Here is a 24,394-nt window from a genome sequence, read left to right on the forward strand (position 1 = left end):
ATCATCTCAGAGTCTGTGAATGCAGGGGGCTCGCTAGCAGCTCTGGGTTTGAGCCTAAAAACTGGTGATTGACCCGTGAAATGTTTATCTACAATGACCCCGACTGATATTTAAGGACTAAGTAAAAAAATGAAAACTATTCTTTTTAAAAGACAAACTTCATTAAATATCCAGAAGAGAGAGAAATTCAAGATGTCCTATTGGTTATCTGGGGCTTCTGGAACGAGAACAGACGGGGGCTGGCTGCAACCCCTGCCGGTGACCCGCAGGGTGCAGGCCCACAAACCGTGTGGCAGGACGAGGGACCCACACTGGGGCCAGCAGCTTCCTCTCCAGCCCTTCCGCCTCTTGGATCCACAGGACTAATCGTCCTCTGCAAACACAGCAATACTGAAAAAGGAAACACCGTGGAAACATGAAGTGCATTTATTCACGTCCATGCCACCTACACCTACTGGGTACAGTAATCAGGACTGGAGAAGGGACAAATTGCAGCCTAAACAAAAACACTGGGACCTGGTCAGGCCCTGCGACTTGCAAGTTCTAGTCCGTGCCAGCGTGCAGGCTGGCAAGCCAGTGTCCTCCCTGAGAAGCACGCATCATGCCTTGTTCCTCCCTCTGGCATCTTCTGTCCCTCTCAGCTAAGGTCTGGCCAGTGCTGGGATGGGGCCCCGGTGTCTCCTCCGGAGCCGTGCTCCGGCGAGGAGCTGTCTCCCGCGCGGTCAGTCGCCCGCGGGCCCGGGCCCCGTGAGGTCAGGCTCCAGCCCGCGCGGCTCCGCTGTCACCTGCCGCCGAAGCTCCTCCACCGTCTGCAGCAGGGCTGACCTCTCCAGCTCCAAGGCGAGGGCGGCCTGCTTCAACTTGCTTTCGCTGGTCAGAAGCTTCTCAACGGTGGCCTCCAGGCTTTGGATCCTACCGTTGGCCACCTGGAGAATAAGAGAAGGGAGTGTGAACTGCGCAGCGGGAACCCGGGGGGGCGGGGGGGCTGCTGCACATGCCACCGTCCAGCCCTGGAGACGCTGCGGAGCCCGATTTTGGCAGAGACGAGTTTATCATCAGTTCTGGCCACAAAGGACGACTCCACTTCCCAGGTTCCCCCGTGGGAAGGCTGGGCCGGTCTGAGAGCCTCTGGCATTTTCCTTCCCTGCTGTGGCTACTCTGAGATGGTGGCTTCAGGGGGCACAGGGAGCCGATCCCCGTCACTGATGACGCCAGGGAGGACAGCTCTGATATGGGCCAAGGATGCTTCACGAACAAGAGCTGGAGCGTCGGGGAACAAACGACTCCCGCTGCTCCACGCCACCCAGACCTGGAGCTTTATTTACGACCGCAGCATCGCCCGGCCTAGTTGCACAGACACCCACACGCGTATGTGCAGACGCGCTTCAGACCGACAGGCAAATGGTTCCCAAGGGAAGGCCCCGGCGGCGCCCGCCGTCTCGTGCACACGTCCTCTCCCTTCTCCTTAGGTGCAGAGAGGGCCACGTCAAGGGCACGGGCATCGCCCCGGCAGCACAGGTGGCCGAGCATCTGTGAAGGGGGCCACCCCCTCACCGAGACCAGCAGCACCCTCCCCCCGCCCAGTGTGCCTCCTCGGGCCCTGGCACCCGATGTCAGGTGGACAGAGCTTCCTTCCAAGGTGCTTCTGTCTAGCAACTGGCCCTCGCCCTCCTCATCTAGCCGGGCCGGCCTCCGGGCAGCCGGTGGGCTCTAGTGAGGCTGAGGGGCCTCCTGAGAAGGCCGCAGGGAGTCCGGCCTGTCCCCGAGGCCTTCCTGGCCCGGCCCTCGGCTCACGCTGCTTGGCGCCGCGCTCAGGGGGCAGCCCAGCAAGCCGCCGCTCCATCTCGCCAATCCGGTCCAGCTCTCTACATGTTCCCCTTTATTTGGGGGCAGGGAAAATGGGACTTTTTTTTTTTTCCGCTCCTTTACAAAACAAGGAAAGCAGGTTTTTGAACGAGACAACACTTGTGCCAGACAGACAACTCACGACTCAGAGTCTAGCTCTGGCTGCGCTGCTCAACACTCAAAATAGAAGGAAGAAAAGGACTGAGATCCTAAGGGTGTCTGCTTTCCGGGCAGGGGTGGTCACGCTGAGGTGCGCACCTGCAAGCGCTCCTACCCACGGGCGAGCTCTGGGACACCCCCCACCCAAAGGACCGCTCGTTCTCGAGGCCCGTGGAACTCCCTTGTGCCACGCAGCTTAGTGGTGAGCGGTACTGCACGGTCCTTTACGATTCTGCGTGAACGTCACTCTCAATGAGCCTGAAGCTCTTTCATGGAAAAAAGCACGTCTCATCCTGTGCGTGGGTCTGGCCTCCCACGGCACCTAGTTCACTGGCACTCGATGACTCACAGTGCTTCTTATAAAAAAAAAAATGTACGTCCTTTATCATTTGGCACGTCTGGTAGGTCCACGCAAGCGTCTTCTATGTGCTGCTGGACAAAACAGGTGGAACACTGCTCTCTGGCTGCTACGTAACACTGTGTGTTCAACGAGAAGATAACGTGGGCCCTTGGTATGTCTGACAACTCATGCGAACAGAACAAAGCTAGAAAACAGGTCAATTTTGATACTCTGGGAAAAACCCAAGATCTCTGGTTGGAAACTATTATATTTAACACCCATCCTTGGACTCTGAAAACTGTTAAAAAAAGGAAAAAGGCAAGGAGGTGTGAGTCTTACAGAACATATATAGTCTGGCTGCAAGACAGGAGTCCACGTGACTCCTGGAGGATAACCGGGGAACGACCCTCAGGCACCCACAACTGACACAGTGGAACCCCTGCCCCAACTCTCGGCCAGCAGCAGGGTCTTCTGCATCTCCGTGGCCCCGGCCCCGGCAAGGCAAGGGCTCCACATACTGGTGGGCCGGCACAGCTGCAGTCTTGAATGTCACCCCCAGAAGTGCACAGCCGCTTGATGAAAGAGAGACCATTGCCAGGAGGATGTCTGTCATGACCGGTCACTGCCTGGTGCCTTTCTTGAGGAACGGAGGGAGCTGAGCAACTCTGCACGGCTTCCTCTCCTCACGAGAGGGGTATGCGATCACAGAAGCCACGTGAAGTTATGTGCGCCCTTTACATGGGCATCAGCCCAGTAAACTGAACCTTTTATTTCCGTACTATCTTCATGAGCCAAATGCTTCAAATGCAAGTCTGAGCTTTGTCAGAAATGTTCCTATCAGGTTCTATTTCAGAGACCTACTGTTTGGAAGCCACTTAAAACCACCACCTCTGCTACAGACCGTTAAAGACCAGATAAGGCTGTATGTCCTCGTGAGCCTCCCCTTTGGGGGACAGCTGAGACACCCTGGAGACGCTGTTGTACACAAGCATATTTTCAGGTGGGACATCTCAGTCTTAGAGGGAAAAAAGCTAAAATTCAGAATGTGCTTGGTAGTTAGGACTGGTCAGGGAAAGCATTTTTCTTTGTTCCTCTACAGTAAATAGCCACTAGGTCTCCTGGGATAAATCCCTGCTGGGAGGAATGCATTTTGGACAAGGGTTGATTTATTAAGCTCTCAAACGCTGGCCTTTCTCGTATCACTGCCAAGCTTGTGTCTGCAAAGCGGCAACTTTCTATGGAGAAAAATAAGAGGCTTAGGTCAGGCTAGAAAGCTTATTCTAAGGACAGCCCAGGAACACCATAAAATACGGACTTTGGGGACAAATATGTATTTGTCCTCGCAGCAACTCAAAAATTTAAATCCCCCCGAAACAATCCCTTAACATTAACAGCATTCCCACCCACTTATGGCATTTGAAAATGCAGACTATATATTACTTTATCCTATTTGATTGGTGAAGGAGCTGTGCTAAGCAGTCAGGGATTCTGTGTCATGTAGGGGAGGGAATGGGACAGAGCAGGTCAGCAGTCTGCCCGCATGACAGTGGGGTAGTGACAACCCTGGATCTGGCAAGAGCTGGGTGTCTGGACTACATCCCCAGGCTCTCCCCAACTCACCGTTCCATATGCATGGCCTGTTTGCCTTCCTACCAGATGTCCTCATGCACATTTATCCATGTTAAAACGGAAGCTGCTAGAGGGGAGAACTATGTCCCTCTTAATCTAACTTTCCTATTTGCAGTAAGGACTCACACATCATGACCATAGGTTCTGGCTTATTTTGTTAGGTAGAGCTCTGTGGGATTCCCCTCCCCAAACCCTCCTCCAGGGACCTAGCTGGTCTCGCTCACAGTAGCCCAAGCCCTTGATTCTCTGGTTATTACTCAAAGCACAATTGCTGGCGTTCAGCGAACAGTCCCCTCAGCATCCTGGACCCCCAGTTCCCAGCTGGGCTTCTCTCCTAAAAAGGGTTAAAGTGCAGGGTCAGCCGCTCAGAAAGTTCCAGGACTGTCTGACCTCAGCGGAGGATAATCTGAATGCTCCCTAATAAAAAGGACCAATTCTCCTGGGATACCTTTGATCCCAACTATAAACAGACCGGTTGGGGGCCTGAGGGGGAGAGAGGTCCCGCGGTCATGGGAAAGCCCAGGCCGCTGGTGCTCCGGTGCGCTAATGATCTCCCACGAGCAGCGGGTGCAGGAAGCAGCTTCATAAATATGCTCTACCTGCAGTTGTTCAAGCAGGTCAAGGTTCTGTTTGCGCAAGCTGCTGTTGGTCTTCTCCAACTTGTCCATTCTTTGGTTGTCACTGAGAGGAGAGGAATCGATAAGTTCTTCTTGAAGCACGTGGTACTCAACTTCATAGGCTTGTAACTGTTTCGAGATATCCATCTCAAATACCTGTTATATACAGAAAAGTCGTCAGGCCCTGGAAATGAGAAAAATCACACAGCCGCGTGCGCGGCCACGCCAACGAGCATCCACCACGCACCTACGCCATGGCCCATGCCGTCGGTGATGGATAAGGAAAACTCGCATTGAAAAGGGAACAGTCCTAATCGGGAAGAAAGGACAAAGGAGGCATTGAGAAATAAACCTAAGGTAGCAATGGGTCTGGGTCTCTGATACTCATTTTTCCAAAAGCCAGAGAACCTTACTTTTTCAAAGGCTTTTTATAAAAATCTATTTTTCTTATTTCAGTGCCGATTTCCTTTTTCTCCGGAAATTCTATTATGTTAGACACATCAGCCACAGGTCAAGGGGTGGTGGTGGGGGGGGGGGGGGACAAAACAAAACAAAAGAATCATAGCTCCATTTGCCCAGTCACCGAGTCAAAGTTTAATTATAGTTCAGTTGGGTTTTTAGAGTTACAAGAACAGCTAAGTAATGGAACTGTTTACTAAAAAACCCTCCTTTGCACATAAGATATGCAGAAATGAGCCAAAACCCAAATGTCGCCTACACAGATGAGTGAACACGAAACAATGCCTTCCTGCCCATAATAGTAACAGTGATCAAAAAACCACCCGTGTGAAAAACAGCCCCAAAGTGCACAAGTGAGTTCTTGGTGTTTGTACTTTCTCTGAGTGAGCTGGATGGAAGCGGTGCTGAAGAGGGGGTCAGGAGTGGCCACTGCCTCCCACAGGCTGTCTCTGTGGGATCACCCCATAGGCCGTGGCTCAGCACGGGAGCAAAGTCCCAGAGCGGCTCTGTGTGCGGGCCTGAGCACTCGGTCATGCTGGCACCACACACCCAAGGCCAGCATCTCAGGACACACATGGAGAGGATGCAGTTGGACCTTACGAGAGCACAAAGGAACTCTTCACTGCCTTTCCTGAAAAACTAACTCCCAACACAGTGAAAATCAATGAAAAACTAATTTTTCCCCAATGGCGCCCCATAATCACTCAAACATGGATGAACCCTATCTTCCCTGAAATCGATATTCAAGAACCACGTTTACTTTCTCACCATTCCCAACAATCTTCTCTGCCTTCAGATTAACTTTTCAGCTTCCTGCTTTTCAACTGAATTCAATGGACAAGACCAATTAGGCACAAAGGTCATTCTATGCCGAAAAGCAAATACGCATTGTCCTCGTGGTGTGTGTGCGTGTGAAAGCTTGCCGTATGGATGGGAATCTCTGCTGGCCCTCAGTGGCTGTGGGGTCAGCAGGGATTATCATCTCTGTATCACAGTCAAGCCAACTGACTCAGGACTCAAATCAGGGCTTCACTGGCCATGCCCTGAATGACCTTGAGCAAATAACTTGACTTCTCCTGGCCTCGGTTCCTGGCCCCCGACAGGGGGGTGAGAGCACCCAGCTCCCAGCATCGCCATGGGCATTACTTGTGGAAGCTCCCAGCACACACCTGGCAAGGTGAGTAGGTGCTCACTTAGCTAAGGAAGCCGCTTCCACGCGCTTGTCATGAAACCCTCACATGCAACCTTGTGCTTCAGCAAAATTACAAAGGACGCCACATCACGGAACCTCTGAATAGCTCAAACACAGTAAAAACCACAAACATTAAAACCGAGATTGCCGTGGCGCTGGTGTACAATTATAAATACGAGGCCCAACAGATGTCATGCAGTTGCTTTTTTTCTTCCACAGATTTGTTTTTAAATGAGCTACTAATCTGGAAAACGTGGGAACAAAACCTGTGGCCTTTAATAGATTGATGACCTGCTAAGGTGAATGGCTCTCAGCTGTGCCCAAAGCCGCAGGCACTCTCAGGACTCCCATCCATTCCCAGGAACCATCCTGGGTCATGATCATCGCTGCTTAATTGCATCGTTATCTCCTGGCTCCTGAAACACCGAGAGCCCTTGATTTTGCAGTTGTGCCCTAGAACTGATCCCATAGCATGGCTGTACGTGGCTGGTGGAGAAAGAAGGGCCCAAGTCCTCAAATGATGCTTTTCCGAGTTGCTGTCTATGCTTCCTGACCAGAATGACAAATGGCTTCATTATTCTATCTACTTGACGTGCCATAACCATGTTAATCCACTCATCATGTGCTAGATGTCTGGTTAACTTGCAAAGTATCTAACTATACATCCTCGTACATATGGCTTTTCCCATATTTTGGATTATTTCCTAAGGATACATTCCAAGAAATGGGATCACCGAGTCAAAGGGTATGAATATTTTACTGGCTTGTGATACACATCGCCAAACTGCTTCCCAAATGGGAATAATCAACGCACGATGCCATTAACAACAACATACCATCGTGCCAGGGATAGTATATATACCCTTGGCACTGGGTACTGGCCTCAATACTTTTCATTTTGTTAATCAAGTTCGTAGAGCATTATATGTCATTCAAATTATGCATGAAGCGAAGTATTTTCCCAGATATTTGTTTACTAGATGGAGCTCCTCTTTAGTGAATTGTCTATGTTCTTGGCTCATTTGCTATTGGGAGACCCAGAGTTCCTCTTTGCAGTCAGTCGTGGACACTCTGTATAATGGAACCATTAACCCTGACGTCTGCAGAACTGGCCACATACTTTCCACCTTCCCAAACTCCAGGCCCTTCCCCGACCAGTCCGTCCGTCTCAGCGGTGGACCAAGGGCTGGATAGCGGAGCAGTGTGCCCGGGTGTCAGCAACCAGGGCTACAGGGCCTGTAGTGAATTTAAAAATAAGAAACCTAACTAAAAACTGGTCTGTTTTTTATTATCACCACATGCAAGCAATTCTAAACAATGCCAGTGGTAAAATATTCCTCCTCAGTGTACCCCACCCTTTTGGTATGGCACTGATTGGCCTTTGAAACAAGTACTTGTTTTCTTTTTTTTTTCTTTTTTGAAAGATTTTATTTATATATTCATGAGAGACACAGAGAGAGAGAGAGGCAGAGACACAGGCAGAGGGAGAAGCAGGCTCCACGCAGGGAGCCCAACGTGGGACTCGATCCTGGGTCTCTAGGATCAGGCCCTAGACTGAAGGCGGCGCTAAACCGCTGAGCCACCAGGGCTGCCCAAGTCCTTGTTTTCAACAGTGCAGACCGCCAGAGTGGTGAGGGCTCCTCCCAGTGCAGAAGAGGCCGTCTCAATGCTGGGATTTGGAGGAGTGTCTTCTGAACAAAGGAACCTTGTTAAGATTCTGGTTTCTAGCCTACAAGCTCAACTAGAACAGGGAATTGTCTAGTGTGTTTTCAATGAAGCTGCCCATAGCAGAGCTTTTCAAATGTTCCAGTGTGTGTGAATCCCCAGGGGATCTTGTTAAAATGCAGATTCTGACTCAGCAGGTCTGGGGTGAGGCCCCAGATTCCGCATTTCTGACAAGTTCCTACAGGATACCAGGACAGGTGCGGGTCTGGGGCCACACTGCGAACGCAGCCCCAAGGACACTGAAAGCAGGCTCTTTGCTCTGTCTCCTGAAGTCCCCCTCCAACTCTGGCCTTCTTCCTCACACTGAACTGAGAGGCAGAGGCAGACAGCACTCACCGTGACAAGCATACCAACCTGACCTCCTTCTCTTCATTTCTGTTTATTCCCAGGGCTTCCCCCTTCTTGGGGCAGAGGACTTTTATGGCTCATATTCAACTAACAGTTAAGTCAAACTGAGGAACTGCCACAGAGACTTCAGAGGCCCTTCTCCTCCTGCCCTGGCCTCTTGTCAACTCTGGACCTGCCCTGCTGTGGCTGGCTGCTCCCAGCCTGCCCATGCCGAGCCAAAGCCACAGAGCCCTGTCCTTAGCTACCTTCTCTCCCACCCTGGACGCAGGCCGTGTCCCCACTGCTCGAGCGGAAGGCATCCAATGAAATGGAGCCACTATCAAGAGGACCGTCCAGACTCTGCCCATTCATATACATGACCTGTCGTGTGCAATGAATGCATCTGTCACCTTCACCCTGTGGGCCCCCGAGATTTGAGCCTGAGGGCCCTCTAAGGCTGCCGAGGCATTGCACCGGCCCTCAGGCCTCATCTCCGGGTAGGACTTGGAAATGAGAGCACTCTCTAAGTAGGTGGGAGAGGGGCAGTGAGCCTGACAGACGTCAAGTTCCAGATGGGAAGCATGGGAGGGGGAGGGCAGAGAGCTGCCTGGCATCCTAAGGGCTGCCCATCAAGACTTTCGGCAGGATGAAAACCTGGGCCCCAAAATGTAGATTTTGAATTCCCTACACAGCTGCTCCCAATCCACAACCACCCTCCCCTTCATAGCTCAACGCTCAACGCAGAGGCATCTAGAATTTCTCTCTATTCTCACTCCCGTGCCTGTGATCAGAAATCAGCAGAGTACTGCTTGTGGACTCAACCTGTCCCACTGTATGTGTTTTAAATACAGTTTTATTGCAGCACAGTCGCTTCATTCATGTACATTATTATCTGGTTGCCTTTGTGCTGCAAAGGCAGAGTGGAGTGACTGCCACAGAGCCCTTCTGGCCCACAGAGCCTGAGACTTCCTACCTGGCCCACTGAAGAAAACATGTGCTGACCCCTGTTCTTAGCTCATTCTTTGGACTCTGCTGAATCCAACCCTCTCAATTCCCAATCAGCAGTGCACACTCCACCAGCCTGGCTCCCATATGCCCTTGCACGAGCACCACTGTGGCTCCTACCACACTTGTAATTACTGGATTACATGCTCGTTTTCTGCACAGGATGCGCTCTGGTGTCAGAGACACATTACATTCTTGGCTCTGCCACTGTAAACAGGGTGTTGGGCAGGATACTCTCCCCATGACCAGGTTCCCCACCTATAAAAATGGGGATTATAATACACATCCCAGGGTTGTTAAGGAGTCAATGGAATAAAGGATGCCAAGTTTGACAGTTGCCTGAAACAAATCAGTATACACACACACACACACACACACACACACACACACACACACAAACTGTTCTTTCTCCATGCTGTGTCCATTTTCTATTCTTCCAACATTTAAAGAGAACCTGGTAAGTTCTCTTTACAGAAAAGGGAGAAGAAAATGAGATTCTTTTCTGGGGCTCAATATCCAGCAGGTAAACTGAATGTCAGCTGAGACTGCCTGCCTTAAAGCCAGGTCCCAGGGTCAAGGCACTCACTGGGCATGGACTTTAGGTAACCGAGGCTGTGTTTGCCCCAATGGCCAAAAAATATAAGCATATACAATGAAAGCTCTGAAAAGGGATCAGTGCACATAAGGGCCAAACACTAAAGAATCAAAAGGGCAGAGGCTTCAGTATCAGCATACAGGTAAAGTACAGGAAAAACTGTAACTAAACGATACCCGGAGGCCCTTGGCGGTGCCCAGTAGCTGCTAACTCACTCTGAGGCAAGAGAAGCCCTATCACCTCACTCAGCAGCAGGGTGGCTGCAGGCCAATGAGTCTATCTCTTTGCACCCTACGCTCCTCCTGGGTTAAAACCACCTATCCTCTCAGGAATGCCATCATGGTTAAATGACATCATGGGCACATGTGGAGTCACACAGAACCTGGCAGAAAGTAGGGCCTGAACAAGCCAAGGCAATTCACATTGAGAGAAACGTGCCAGGGAAGCAAAACGCAGAGAGATGCAGAGCCTATCAATTAACTAAAAACGAAAGTGCAGAGTAAAAAAGAAGTGCCCTTTCTGAAGCACAGGGATAGGAAATGTGCGGAGACCCAGAGTCACACGGCTCACACCTGCTTCTTTCTCTGTGCTCACCACTGAAGGAGGGGCAGCAAATGAAACCACAAACACTGAGCCGGGGGCAGTCCGTCGGAATCATCCGATTTCTCAGGACTATCAAAATTCCTCAGAATAAGGATTTGTTTTAAAAAACTAGCTTTGTTTCGCTACTTGTTTTTACCCAACTGCTCTATGTTTTCACTGTATTTGGAGCAGGTAAGGTGAATTATAGGCTTAGGAGAGGCCTGATGCAGGCCCCAATGGAGAAACCCCTTCCAGAGCATTCTAAGCCACCCAGGCCCTGAACATTAACAGCAGTGTCCCACCCTCCACTAAATATCACAGTTCTTTAGAGTCAGCAAACGTTACTAGAAGTTTCTTCTTTGTACAGAGTCAAACTCTGCTCTCACTCTTAAATCAGACCATTGAACAACTGATCTAGTCGTAATTCTGGCTCAATTCACCCTTGCCCTTAACATTTCAGAGTAACGATTCTCCTGCCTACAGAAACCAGGGGTGCTGAAGCCACAGATGTGGAACTGAATTCTATTTTAAAAACCACATCACGGAACAAGCCTCTAGAGTATATATTTTCCTATCACAATTTTGCAACCAAAGGTTCATTTTGAGAAATTCCAAATACTACCACGCAGCAGAAAAAAAAAAAAAAAAAAAAAAATCAAAGCACTGATACCTTAAGAGCTTACACCGAATAGCACATGTGTTTCAGAAGAATAACTAGGGGTGAAGCCTCTTAATTTTAAGAAACTTCTGATTACCTCTGTTGGTTATCACACCTGAACATGGCCACCAGTTTCCACATGGCACGGTCCCATCACATTGCCAACATGCACACACTCAGACACGCACTTCATCCTGGAACACATATTTGGCAACGTGCTTCCTACTTGCCGGGCGTCACTCAAGATGCTGCCCAGGATGCAAAATGGTAGGAAATAGGTCCCGATCAAAAGAAAATTAAGCTCTCCAAATCCAGGGTGGCATAAGCCTTCGGAAGGTCAGACTGAATCATACCTGACTGATGGTCTTTTCCATTTGTACCAAGCCCAGGTTGGGGAGGGTGTTTTTTATAAAGTCAACTATGGTCTCTAGGTTTTCATGCTGCAGAATCAAGGGCTTATGGCTTCCCAACAGACTTAATGCCACTTTAAACATGACCTCTGATCCCTGAAGAAAGATCATATCTGGGAAAACACAGAAATGCAGAAAGTTAAATCAGACCAGTTACTGATGAAATAACATTGCATTTTCTTGTCTACACATCAGAGCAGGATGGTGGGAAATGCAAGCCCAAATTGCGAACTTTATTTCCTTTTTAAGTGCCTGATATTTCAGGTAAGCTTGTCAAGACAATATTGCAAATAATAAAAGAAATACAAAAAAAGAAAAAAGAAATAAAAGAAATACAGATAAATGTACTGTTAAGATTTTGTCACAGGTTCAGAAAAATCTTTTCTGTCATTGTTCTAAAAATATATTAAACTCAAGCATGCCTCAGAAGCTTAAAAAAACTTTTTATTACGCTATTTTTCTAGAAATGCTCTGGGATTTTGAAGGAGTTACTAAAACATATTTTTATGAGTCAAACTGAAAGATTTTTAGATATACAGCATCAGAAATTAAGATAAAGTAAAAAAAAAATTGCACCTTTTCCCTCTGTTTTGAAATAAGGAATTGAATTAAAAGATCTCTAAAATCTGCATATTGTCTGCAGAGCTACAGAAGTACATTATTAAATACTTCCGAGTATACTGGATTTTAGCCCAACAATACAGTAAAAGACATCTTCCTTCAGAGAAATTCAAAGAACTGTGTCAGAGTTATCTTCTAGTTCTTGCCATAGATTTTTCTTTCTTTTTTTTTTTTTTTTTAAGATTTTATTTATTTATTCATGAGACACAGAGAGAGAGGCAGAGACACAGAGGGAGAAGCAGGCCCTATGCAGGGAGCTGGATGTGGGACTCAATCCCAGGACTCCAAGATCATGTTCTGAGCCAAAGGCAGATGCTCAAACACTGAGCCATCCAGGCGTCCTTCCATAGATTTTTCTCAGAACAGCTGGCCAGTGGTAGCAACCCCTACACTGTACACCGCGAGAGGGAGGGCAAGTGGCCAGGCAATTGGGCGGGCAGCTGCCCGCCCCCCCCAGCTCCCCCACCCCACAGAGCTGAAGCCACCTGACAAAGAGTCCAATTGTTCCAGTGCCAGAGCACACCCCTAGCAACTAATTGTTTGATGACTAAATTCAGGCACATTACCTAACAACTGGAATTAAAAATACAAGAAAAAAAATATAATTCTAAAGATGAGAGCACACATCTAGTTAGAGGCAACTGTCAACATGGGGGAGGGCTGCAGGATAACAGAGAGACTAAGAAGTCCTTTTCATCAGGTCCTGGAATGAGAGGAAGAGTCGCTCCCCTCCCCACCCCCAGCACTGGGCCCCTCTAGGTGGTTTAGTTTGAGGATGCATAAAAGCCATTAGGAAACAGAAAAGGCTGGAAGCTGCCATGCATGTGGGGAAGGGGTCTGCATCGGAATGGTTTGTGGACAGAGCACAGGACAGACCCAGGCGCCAGCCGGCCAGGTTGGCCCTGGTGATGCTCTGTGACCCTCCCACGGCCTCAGCCACACCAGCAGCCTCGGTGCCAGGGTGGGTCCTCCCCATCTCTCTCTGCGAGCTCAGGGCCCTACGGTTGCCACAAGACTACACAAGCGCTCGCAGTTGGGAGGGCCCCACGAGGCTGGAAAGGCCCAAGGGTGGCCTCCTTCTCACGTGTGGCAGCAGAGGCTGGGAAGATAAATTAGAGAACTGGTCGTATCTTTGAAATCTGGGCTTCTTAGGGGCAGTGCTATGTTAATCAAGACAGCCCTATGTTAGAATATTCTTGTGAAATGTCTGCTTTCTGAAATACACCTCTGTAATTCATCACTACGGACAATAAAAAAGATCCCAAACAGTGTTATAACTAAGACGTGTTTTTAAAAAGCAGTATTTCCCCAAACAAGGCAAACTTGAAGCTTCTGTGGTTCAGACAGCAAAACTTCCTTTCAATAGATCAACACTGGTTGCTGAACAAATACTGATAGCATCTATCAGAATAAATACCAAGTTTTCTGTGCAAGGGTCCTGGGAGTGGACTGCACGCCGGACCACCCGCCATGGTGCAGTGTATTCAGTCTCTGAGACTCATCCCTTACAATGGGGCAAAGCACCTCGACTAAGCCAATTAAGATAAATAATGATCGGGGAGGTTTTACGAGCACAATCAAATATGCAATCCATATCAGCTATCTCTTAAGGCTGACAACAGGTCTTCCAAGTCTTATTCTGTTAGGATCTTGGAGTCATTGTTGTTTGGCGAGGTGGGGGGTGGGGGTACAGAGGGAGAGAGAGAATCCTAATTGAGCAGGCTCCACACCCAGCATGGAGCCAGATGTGGGACTCAATCTCATGACCTTGAGATTATGACCTGAGCCGAAATCAAGATTCAGACATTTAACCAACTGAGCCGCCCAGGCACCCCAGGATCTTAGTTTTTATAACAAATCTACTTAGCAGACTGCTGCCTAACACTCTAAACTCAGACTTTTCTGGTCTGCATGAAGAAAACAAAAAAAAAAAGTTAGGAGAGGTGGGTTTTTTTTTTTTTTTTTTTTTAAACACTCTGAAAATATAGCCCTGGATATATTTGTCTCATTGGGCCTCTCTGTATTTAATGCTGTTCTTTTCTAACGCTGTGCCCAGTGGCTTAAGAGCACTCTTCTCCCTGCTGAGGCGTGTCTCTCATTTAAGTCAGCAAGCATTCACTGGGCATCTAATACTTGCCAGGTTTTGTATCAAGCACCAGAGACCCAGCCATGAACCAAAGCATAAAGAGCAAACTGCAGAGATGCTGAAAGCTGCTGGTGTGATGGAGTTATGCCCAGGGGTTATGAGAACGAAAGGGTCGGAAAACATTCTAAGGAAAGGTGGCTGCCAAATCCAATCTTGAAGAACCAACAGGGAAGGAGGGGTACCAGCTGGGTGGCTCAGTCCATTAAGCATCTGCCTTCAGCTCAGGTCACGATCCCAGGGTCCTGGGATCAGCCCAGCTTCAGCTTCGGGCCCCCTGCTCGGCGGGGAGCCTGCTTCTCTTTCCCCCTCTGCCTGCTGCTCCCCCTGCTGTGCTTTGTCAAATAAATAAAATCTAAAAAAAAAAAAAAAAAAGAAAAGAAAGAAACCTGCTGCTAGGTAAGAAGTCAGGAAGGAAGAGAAAAAGAAGGTGTAAATGCCCAGAGGTGTGAAAACAGCACAGCACAAATGGGAGCCTGCAGAGGGACCCTGTGGGGTACAGGGTGAGGCCAGGTCAAGGAGGGCTCTCTGTTCCCAACACCAGCATTCTAACTCTACCCAGAGCACAGCAAGGGTCATCCAAGGCTTTCTGTTCCTTTTTTTCTGAGTGGGTCACTGCACTAGTAAGGAGACGATGTTAATGAGATCCAGTATGAGTATGATCCTTGCAAAGGCTGGCTATTTAGCTTCAGAGAAGAGCCACCACAGGTAAGACCACACTGACTCCCACCAGCAGACTCAGGTATCGGCTGCCAGCTGCAAGATGCTCATCTAGCATGCCTGGAGGCCCAAGCCAGGTGCCATCCTTCTGAGGACAAGCTGGCCAGCTGTCCCCACTACTCAGGTTGGGGGAGCTCAGCCCCAGAAGCCTGTCAGCCTGGGGAGGCCTCAAATAAGGAGCTCATCTGGGCGAACAAGGAAGGAATGTGCATGAAGGGTTAAAGGGAGGACCCTGCCCTTCCCTCCCCAGCCCCAAAATCTGGCTTGGGGGTAGGGGCTTCTAATTTATCTGACTAGACTTGGGGCCATATCACTACCTTTTTCTCTCTCCCTCTGGAAATTCTAAAACTTAAATAATTTTTAAATAATAATAAAGAAAAATGTCACCTAGAAACACACTGCTCCCACCCAATTATTTTCATTTTTGTCCATTTTTCAATCCTTATACATTTACATTCTGGAAGTTTAAAAAAACAAAAACAAAACACAAACAAAAAACCTCCTTGGAAAAGTGAGTTTATTTCCTGCATCTGAAAATCACTGCACAAGAAAGTGAACGGCCAGAGCCACCCCAGTGGCCCCGCAGAAGCCCTGCTCACCACCCTGCAGCCAACTTCCCTTCTCTCCAGTTTCAAGTCGCTCAGAGATGGGCGAAGGGTTTTACCAAGCAGGAAGGAAAGGGAACCTGAAATTTGGCTGACTCTGCCACTTGTGCAGACTGTTTGCTGAGAATGATGCAAATAACTCCTTTCCTTTGAAGACACTTCAGCAGGCCTGTTACTGTGTTGACATGTATCGGAATTACTTGGAACGCCCTGTGACATAAAGGTGCAGTTTTCCTACAGGGGGAACCATCCATGCCAAGCACATGGCCAGTGAAGCAAACCTATCCTGCATCTTCTTGTCCAGCCACCTTTGTCTTTGTCAAGGGCAACCCCTCTCCTCAACTCTCTTGTAGGAGGCGGGGTCCCCCAGGTGTGAGAGCCCCACCTTCCTACCAGAACCAGGTGGGAGGAAAAGGAAGGATGATGGCAGACCCCCCGGCAGAAATACAGCGCAGATTTTCCAAAAACTCACTTCCCTGCCACTGTATCAGGTTCCCTGGGGGAGAACTTTCTTCCTGGCCATTTAAACCATCTTGTTTTTTTCTAAGTCTATTTTAGTCCTAAAGCCTCTCTGAATCCCTATGTTACAGGTGGCTTCTGTGTTTTTTGCCAAACCCTTCCTTTCTACACTCCCTCATCTACTTGGCAGCAAAGCCTATAGCAAACATCAGGAGCCTCATACCACAGCCGCCTCCTCCATCAGGAGCAAGCCGGGTCCTATTTTTCAGATTTTTCCCTCCCAAAGGTAGGTGTGATCTGAAAGTGAACAGAGCAAGCATCTCTCCCAGGACCCCTCTAGGCCTGAGCTAGAAGCATACAAGAGGAGGCTATTTTACATTCTGTGACACCCAATCAGAAGGGCTGACATTCAGGAAGTGTGATCATCACGTGAAGGTTAAGGCACACGCATCACTGGCTGGCGTTCCTCCAAGGAGCATATACTTAATTCGAAGTAACCTGGTAATTAATATATGAGCTATGCCGTCCGCAAGCTGAGAATCCTGTACTTACATATGAAATGGTGAACATCTGACAAAGGTCCATTTGTTTTGAAGGGTTTATTCAGGCCTAAAGGCTTACAATGAAATAGACGACTGTGTATGAATGGCAGGTTCGGGGATTTAAAACTAAGCTATCCACCATCACGGAGCTAAACACACACAGTTCGAGTTGCCAATGCTAAATACAGAAGTGGGTTTTTAAAAAACCTTTCTGTGGAGCCTACTAATAAAATGGTTTGGTTTTAAGTACTGATAGATGGACTAGATTGTGCAAAACAAAACAAAAACGAAAACCAACAGTTTTTGCAAAATGACATCACGCACAGTGCTGCCTTGAGTCCCACTTCCTGCCGAGGATCTGAGGAGCCTCAGCCAGCTGGACACGAACCCACTTAGTACAGCAGGGGTCTGTGGGACCTGGGAGTTACAGACACTGGCATCTTTATGCATAATGTAGAAGAGCCTCCGAGACTCACCACTGATTATGTAATAGAAGTATCCTGCTTTTGCCAGCTTTAGCTTCTAATTTATGAAGTCGTCAGGATGCGCTCTAGTGTTGCGAATATTCTCTAACGGGAGGGCTGGCATTTCCAAAGCAGAGTTTGTTGCTCATGCCTCTTATGCCAGGAAAGGCTCTTTCCTGAGTTCTGTGGCCCTGGCGCCCCAGAGCTATCTGCAAGGCAGCAGCCCAAGGCTGGGGTGCTGGGCAGTGATCCCTCCATGCTGACCCACCCATGGGAGTCCCCTTTGTGGAATTTTTTCTCACAAATGCTGTAATTTGATGCTCGAACTATTTTCAAACCATTAACACCAACTCCTCCCCTCCCACTTCTTTCAATCGTCACTCCTCTCTGCTACCCTGTCTGAAAAATACACTAAAAAATCAGGAGAAAAAGTAGACTAATGATTTTTTCATTTCCAGAGTAAGAAAAGTTTAAAAAAAAAAAAAAGACATTTGTGGCAAGAAAGACTTCAGCCTACAGCTAGAGATCTTATGATTTGGGTGACTCTTGTTAGTAAACTAAAGCAGACAATTTTCATGTTTTTTTGTTTTGACCTTTTAATTATCTTCTTTTTAATCTACGGTATAAAACCCTCATGGAATCTCACTAATGATTTATTAAAACCAGGAGACCTTTTTTTAGTATCTCTTTTTTTCCAATTATTTTTTTTTCCCAATGATTTTTTTAAGGGACATATGGGGAGGGAGTTATGCAAAAGGGGGTGGGGGTAGTGAATAGTTTAAGAATACAGACTCTTCTAGTAGAATACAGACTCTTCTAGTAAAGCCCAATGGAACATTCTTCAGAAGTTCTTGTGGATAGGAGTAAGAATAAGTCTAGCACGCTGGGGGAAAGATGAGTGAAGACCAGCTCAGTCCCCACTTATGTTAAAAAACAAATTTCAGGATTTCTAGATTTTGGATCTACAAAGCTGTCTTTCCCAAGCATGCCAAAGGAATGCTCTCTCAATGGTTCTGGACACACCTGCTCCCTTTGAGATGTTCTCTAATTCTAGAAGCAAATCTGAGAAAAGTAGGAGATTACAGATTTTTGAACTACAAGGTGACTGGACATGAGTGACACCTTAAAAACACTCGATGTGTGATGATTATCAATTTCCTAAAAACCTCCGAAGTAAAAAAAATTAAATTAAAAAGAATCTGAATTGTCAAAATGATTCTTTCACTCTGAAACGGGGAAAACTCCCTGCAGGAACTGCCTGTGCTCACAGTGGTCACTTGGCTCCTGGAGGGCAAGCGATGTGTGTGCTTACTATGCAAACACCCACTTAACTCTGACAGAGACAATCTTGGCAAAAATTACATCAAGAAAGTAGGAGATGGTTTGAAATGTGAACTGCCTATGGCCACAGTGGGGCACACAAGCGGAAGGGGCTATGGAGTCTGGGAAGATGAGGCAGGGGGCCGTGAGGGTGGTCCAGTGAGTCATCAGCACAGAGGGGTCTATCAAGAGTGAGCTAGCAGAGGAAATGATAAGCCAAGGGCAGAGGAAGAAGAGACATGGGAAGAGGAGATATGAAGGGTCTCGAGAAAGAACAGCAGCCCATAAGTCATCAGTTGAAAAGTTTTAAGGAGCCATCAATGAACAGTCTCAGGTCAGAGAGGTTGAGGAAGACTATTCATGAGAGACACATGCCTGGAATACAGGCATAGGGCCCCCTGGCCAAGTCTTTGAAGATGTCTGCTCTGGGGAGAGCCTGGTAGTGGGAAAAAAGGGTCTACACCCCACCAGATGGTGGCATCCAGGGAAGCCCAAAGAGCATCAGAGGTGAAGCTGGTCTTGAAGTCCACAAAACCCAGTGCTGACTAGATTCAGAATGTCAACCACCACCCTATCCTTGTAGAAGATACAGGTATAAAAGGGGACTCACCACGGAATGAGAATAAATGTTTCCCCCCCTGACAGGAGGAAGTTGGTTCAGGCAAACCGATTTACATGCACTTACCAAAGACTCTGGCTACAAATCCCAGTGGGAACTGTGAGGCAAACACGGTGAGAAACCAGGGGGCGGCATAGAGGCTGGGGCCGATCTCATGCTCCTCGAGGTGATTGTAGAGGTCTCTGTGGTAATCGTGGAGAAGCCTCGAGAGCTGGTACATCTGGATCTGGGGGACATACAGACACACACGCACACACACACACACACACACACACACGCAGGTGTCAGAATTAGATACCTGCTACATGTGTTCAGTTACTTACAGGCTGTGAGAGAAGAATTATTACAATGTTGGATACTCTATTTGGACTATGATAACTGCTGATCTCAACTACTCACTTAGCCCATAAGCACTTCCCAGGTTCCTGGTGCCCAGGAGGCAGTGGTCAGACATAGCCGGGAACACTAATGTTGGGTCTTCTCCTACCATTTCCTTTCTTTCTACTGTTCCCTGTATTCCTTGGCTACTAGAATCTAAACATCTGTCTTGTGGAAACATTTCACAAATTCTCCTACAATATACATTCCTAGCAAAACTCACACCCAGGGGAATTCAAAATGTAAAACCAGCCTCTCTGCTAAGAGCAAAGTGGGGGCATATGATGATTTTGTGGAAGGATTCTATGATACCTGTTCACTCAGCAAATTCATTCTAGACTCCTCAAGTCACTCCACAGGCAGGACAGGTGTCACTTCTGTAGGTTTATAACATATGAAATATACAGATCCTGGGCAAGTTAAAATAAGACAACTGTTTATCTCAAGATGGAGAAAATAACTTCCAAAGGGTCTCCTCTTTAGACAGTGCTATGGTTCTGGCAGGAAGCCCATGATGGGTCCCGTGGCTTACAGGGATCCTAGCATCAGCCTGGGTTTCGGCAGTCTGGTGGCCTGAGCCCAAAGAAACCACCATCCAGAGAGGGTCAAAACCCCACTGAGATGCTTTGGGTTGGACACATATTGCCCAAACTTCCAAAAAAAAAAAAAAAAAAAAAGGAGAAAAAAGCTATTTCTAGGGACATAGACAAGATAGCCCTTAAGGTACCAGCTATGGCTTTTCTGGATTGCAAAAAATCTAGTCACCAAGACTAAAAGCCCAATGAGAGTCAGGTGTTTCAATACTAAATTAACTTGAACAGGGCACTCTCCTAGATGGCAGGTGCACCTATATTAAAGCCAATGGGGGAGAACACAGAAAGAACCTGACAGTATCTGTGGTGTTATGTGGGTCAAATTTTTTTAGTTAATGAAATCGCTTCTGGGATGCCTGGGTGGCTCAGCGATTTAGCACCGCCTTCAGCCCAGAGCCTGATCCTGGAGACCCAGGATCCAGTCCCACATCGGGCTCCCTGCATAGAGCCTGCTTCTTCCTCTGCCTGTGTCTCTGCCTTTCTCTTTGTCTCTCAGGAATGAATAAATAAAATCTTTAAAAAAAATTCAATCACTTCCTTATTTGAGACTCATGTTCATAGGGTTCATATTCACTGGTGGAGGTAAAAGGATTTTTAATCACCCAATTTGGTACTCTAAGAGTCCTTGGCTCTAATGCAGCCCTTCTTGAAAAAAGAAAAAAAAAAAAAACTTAGGCTCTGAAATCAGAGTAGCTTGCTGGTAAATGAACATATATACATGCAATCCAACATTTAGGAATATTCCCAAAACAGGATCCAGAGCTCTCCTCACCTCTGAAAGGTGGCAGAAGCAGCACCCGGCACACACTGCTCTTTGGCTTTCCTTTGCTCTGACCTGCCACTTGTTTGTTCAACAAATACTGACTGGGTGCCTACTTCATCCCAGGAACTATTCTAAGAACTAGAGACGCAGCTCAAAAATAGGTTAGATCCCTCCCTTCTTATGATACATGCTAAGGAAAGTCAGAAAAAAAAATTTTTTTTTTAAAGTCAAAAAATAAACAGGTAAATGAAATGAGGAAACAAGGTAATTTCAGGCAGTTAGTGTTTTATGCCAACAGAAATGAAACAGGATAACATGATACACGTGCCTGGGATGGAATCTGGGGGGAAGGGAGGCACATGTCAGGGTGGTCAGAAAGAGCTTCTCCCAGGATTTGGATATTTGCGCTGGACCTGGGTGACAAGGGCTAAGGATGGCCTGAGGGGGATCCCTGGCAGAGGAAGTGACAAATACAGTGGGAGGTAGGAATTGGATCATCTGAAGATGGTCTGACGAAGGGTAAGGGAGGGTCCTGGAGTCAGACAGGCCTGGGTTTCAACCCCAACTCCGCCACTTGCTAACCAGGTAACCCGAGTTAAGGTAAGTCTGCCCATCTATAAATTGAGCTGATCAATAACGTCATCCTGAGGGTTACTGAGGCGATAAATGCAATATGAAACACCTGGCCTAGTGCCTAGCACAGGGCTCAGCAATGACAGCTACTCCAATGTTAACCAATGGTGGGAAAAGTTCCTGAGAGAGACCGGGAAAGGGGTCATAAACATTTTTGGCATTTGTCTCTAGCAAATACATAAGGAACGCTCTCTACCTGTAAAATAATCATGTCCGGCCGATACTGTTTGCGCAGTCCCATTTCAAACATCAGAAACTTGAGCATGTTAAATGCCTCTTCCTCACCCATGTGAAGCAGCAAAATGCCTGCTACAAAGCTGAGACCTTGGCAGTATCCTACTTCCTGGTCTAGAAGCGAGTAGGCCTTCAGGATGTTGTAAAGTGACAGCTGCCCTGCTCCGAGCTGGGTAGAGAAGTACGGATGCGTTGGAAAGGTTCGCCCTGCAAAAACAACGCGTGTTAGCTATAATTTAAAAAAAAAGAAAGCCTATTGAACCAGAAATCAGATGTGCTTCAGGTGAAAGAACAGATCTTTGGAAGCTGGATCCTAAATCAGCTCTGTAAGCCAGGCAGGTGGTCGTTCTTAGGATAAGGCGGGCAATTATTTATGCTTTTGCGGTGGTGGTTCCAGTGAAAGAAATTAGGGCTATCTTTGGTCCTGCGGGTATCTGGAGTTCAAGCTCCAACAAAAAGAAAACTGCCGACCCTCTCAACATACGTCTCCTCTCAAGAGGAGCGGAGAGCTGTGGGGTTTTGCAGCTGCCCTGTCCCACACCACCTGCGTGCAGCCAAGGCCTCAGGGCGCTGCGGACACCCCCCCCATCAGCTTTTCCCGGCCTGCACGTATTCTGCCTGCAAATGCTTCACACCACATGCGTATTTCTGTACTTTTAAACCACAGGCAGTGCTTTGAAACAGCAGGTGTTTTCTTTTACACAAAACAGTTACCTTCCAGAAAGAAGTAAAAAAAAAAAAAAAAAAAAATTTAAAACCCTCAACATCCTGATTATTTTCACAAAAAGCTGGTGTTCAGATAAGGTTTAAAGACTTCTTTTGTCTGGGAGGCTCCTGTGGCTGATACCTGTCAAATCCCAGCTCACCCACCTCCCTCCTGGAATGTGCCTGAAGGGGAAATGTGTTTTCAGGGCAAAAAGTACTTGTGTGAGAGAGGAAAGGTCTAGAGCCAAGCCAAGGGCCAAGCTCGGACTCAGGCAAGAATTATGGCCTCATCTGGATCAGCAAATGCTGAAGGTGATCTAGGCCACAAGTTAATTGTTCACCTTAATTATTTGGCCTCAGGAAAGGGAGGGATGATGCATTCGTGGGTTCTTGCTCAGCCATAAGAAAGCATTTAATCAACCCGGATCTGTTTGACCTTGATTTAAGAGGCTAGCAACCGACTGACTACTTTCCGGACTTCTTGTCCTGTGCCCATTTCTTGCCTGCTCTGCCTCTTCCCCCAACAAGATGTCCCCAAACGCACCCTGAACATGTCACCCCCACTGCTAGAAAGCACTCAGTGGCCCTCGGTGCTCCAGGAACAAATTCTGCGCACCCAGCAGGGGAACTCTGCACACCTCCTCACCTCCTCTCCCCCAAACCCCAGCCTCTCCTCCGGGGCATAGCCTCGGGGTGGCGCAGGGGGTGTTTGGAGGCTCTGCATGGTGTGTGTGTGTATGTGTGTGTGTGTAACTGCGAGTGTGTGTGTGTGTTACACCTGCGGCGCAGGGGCTGTTTAGAGGCTCTGCATGGGGTGTGTGTGTGTGTAACTGCGAGTGCCTGTGCATGAGCCTGAGAGGGGGTACTTACATCCGTGCCTTTTCCTAGTCTACCATGGCACGTACAGCTCAACCATAATTAAATACTCTCTAGCAGCCACATTAAAAGGCAACAGGTAAAATTAATGTTAAGTCCATTTATTTAGGGACGCCTGGGTGGCTCAGTGGTTGAGCATCTGCCTTCAGCCCAGGGCGTGATCCTGGAGTCCTGGGATCAAGTCCCACATCAGGCTCCCTGCAGAGCGCCTGCTTCTCCCTCTGCCTGTGTCGCTCATGAATAAGTAAATTAAATCTTAAAAAAAAAACAAAAGAAAAACAAAACATAAACAAATGTGATCTCAAAACATAATCAATATGCAAATGACTGAGACGTTCCTTTTGCATTCTTTTTTTTAAGTTTCATACTAATATGCCTTGGAAACCCAGTGTCCTCTTCACGCTGACAGCACACCTGAGGCTGGAGATGAGCCACAGTTCCCGCGCTCAGTGAGCACACCTGACCACTGGACTGACAGCACCCAGGATACCTCTTTCCTCAGAGTCTCACTCCAGCATCGCCACCTGCTTCCCAGCAGCTGGGGCCCTTCCCACCTCTGCATATTCCACACATGTGCCACCCCAGCCTGCCATCCACCCCTTGCTCCGACGTCCTCTGGGTCTCAAACAGGCACAAGCGCAGCACACACCGGCCCCATGTGGGAGGGAAGGCCAGGAGAGACTGGGTCCCCTTCCGACCTGTCAACGTTAGCCCTTCTGCTTACTGGATGCCCTCTCCTATCAGATACTACCCCTCCCGGAAACGAGAGCCAGTGCTCACCGGCCCTGTTTGTGGAGTGGGCATTCCCAGACTTACCTTTACTCTTATTATCATAGCTGACGTACAGCGTTGTTAGTTTCAGGCGCACATTTTGATTCGACAATTCTACACATGACTCAATCCTCATCGAGACAAGTGTCACCATATGACCTTATTACAGTACTAGTGGCCACATTCCCTATGCTCTACTTTTCATCTCTGTCACTTATTTTGGGACTGGACACTTCTACCTCTCTCTGAATATTCCCTTCACCTATTTCATACCCCACCCTCCTCTGGCAACCACTAGTTAGTTTCTATTTATGAGTCTGGTTTTTTTGTTCGTTTGCTTTGTTTTTTTTTTGTTTTTTGTTTTTTTCAGATTCCACATATAAGTGAAAGCTCATGGTATGTGTC

At 47.9% G+C, this 24,394-nt stretch overlaps 1 protein-coding gene across 9 annotated transcripts in view; it reads right to left on the reverse strand.

The window, feature by feature from the left end:
* Nucleotides 1-410: 410 nt before the first annotated feature.
* TBC1D1 (TBC1 domain family member 1) overlaps nucleotides 411-24,394 on the reverse strand; it is a 237,843-nt gene continuing 213,859 nt past the window's right edge. For 7 of the 9 annotated variants that reach the window (XM_077879631.1, XM_077879625.1, XM_077879637.1 and 4 more), the window contains 5 exons: nucleotides 21,600-21,844; nucleotides 19,103-19,262; nucleotides 11,487-11,656; nucleotides 4,573-4,746; nucleotides 411-926 (listed from right to left, as the gene is read on the reverse strand). In XM_077879631.1, coding sequence (XP_077735757.1) covers nucleotides 723-926; nucleotides 4,573-4,746; nucleotides 11,487-11,656; nucleotides 19,103-19,262; nucleotides 21,600-21,844 — 953 coding nt within the window. In that variant the 3' untranslated portion in view covers nucleotides 411-722. Of the gene's footprint in view, nucleotides 927-4,572; nucleotides 4,747-7,665; nucleotides 7,933-11,486; nucleotides 11,657-19,102; nucleotides 19,263-19,726; nucleotides 19,751-21,599; nucleotides 21,845-24,394 lie in introns of those variants that run through there. The other 2 variants (XM_077879669.1, XM_077879635.1) reach the window with 2 other exon arrangements.

The sequence above is a fragment of the Canis aureus genome, chromosome 2, assembly GCF_053574225.1.
Source record: "Canis aureus isolate CA01 chromosome 2, VMU_Caureus_v.1.0, whole genome shotgun sequence".
Classification (NCBI taxonomy): Eukaryota; Metazoa; Chordata; class Mammalia; order Carnivora; family Canidae; genus Canis; species Canis aureus.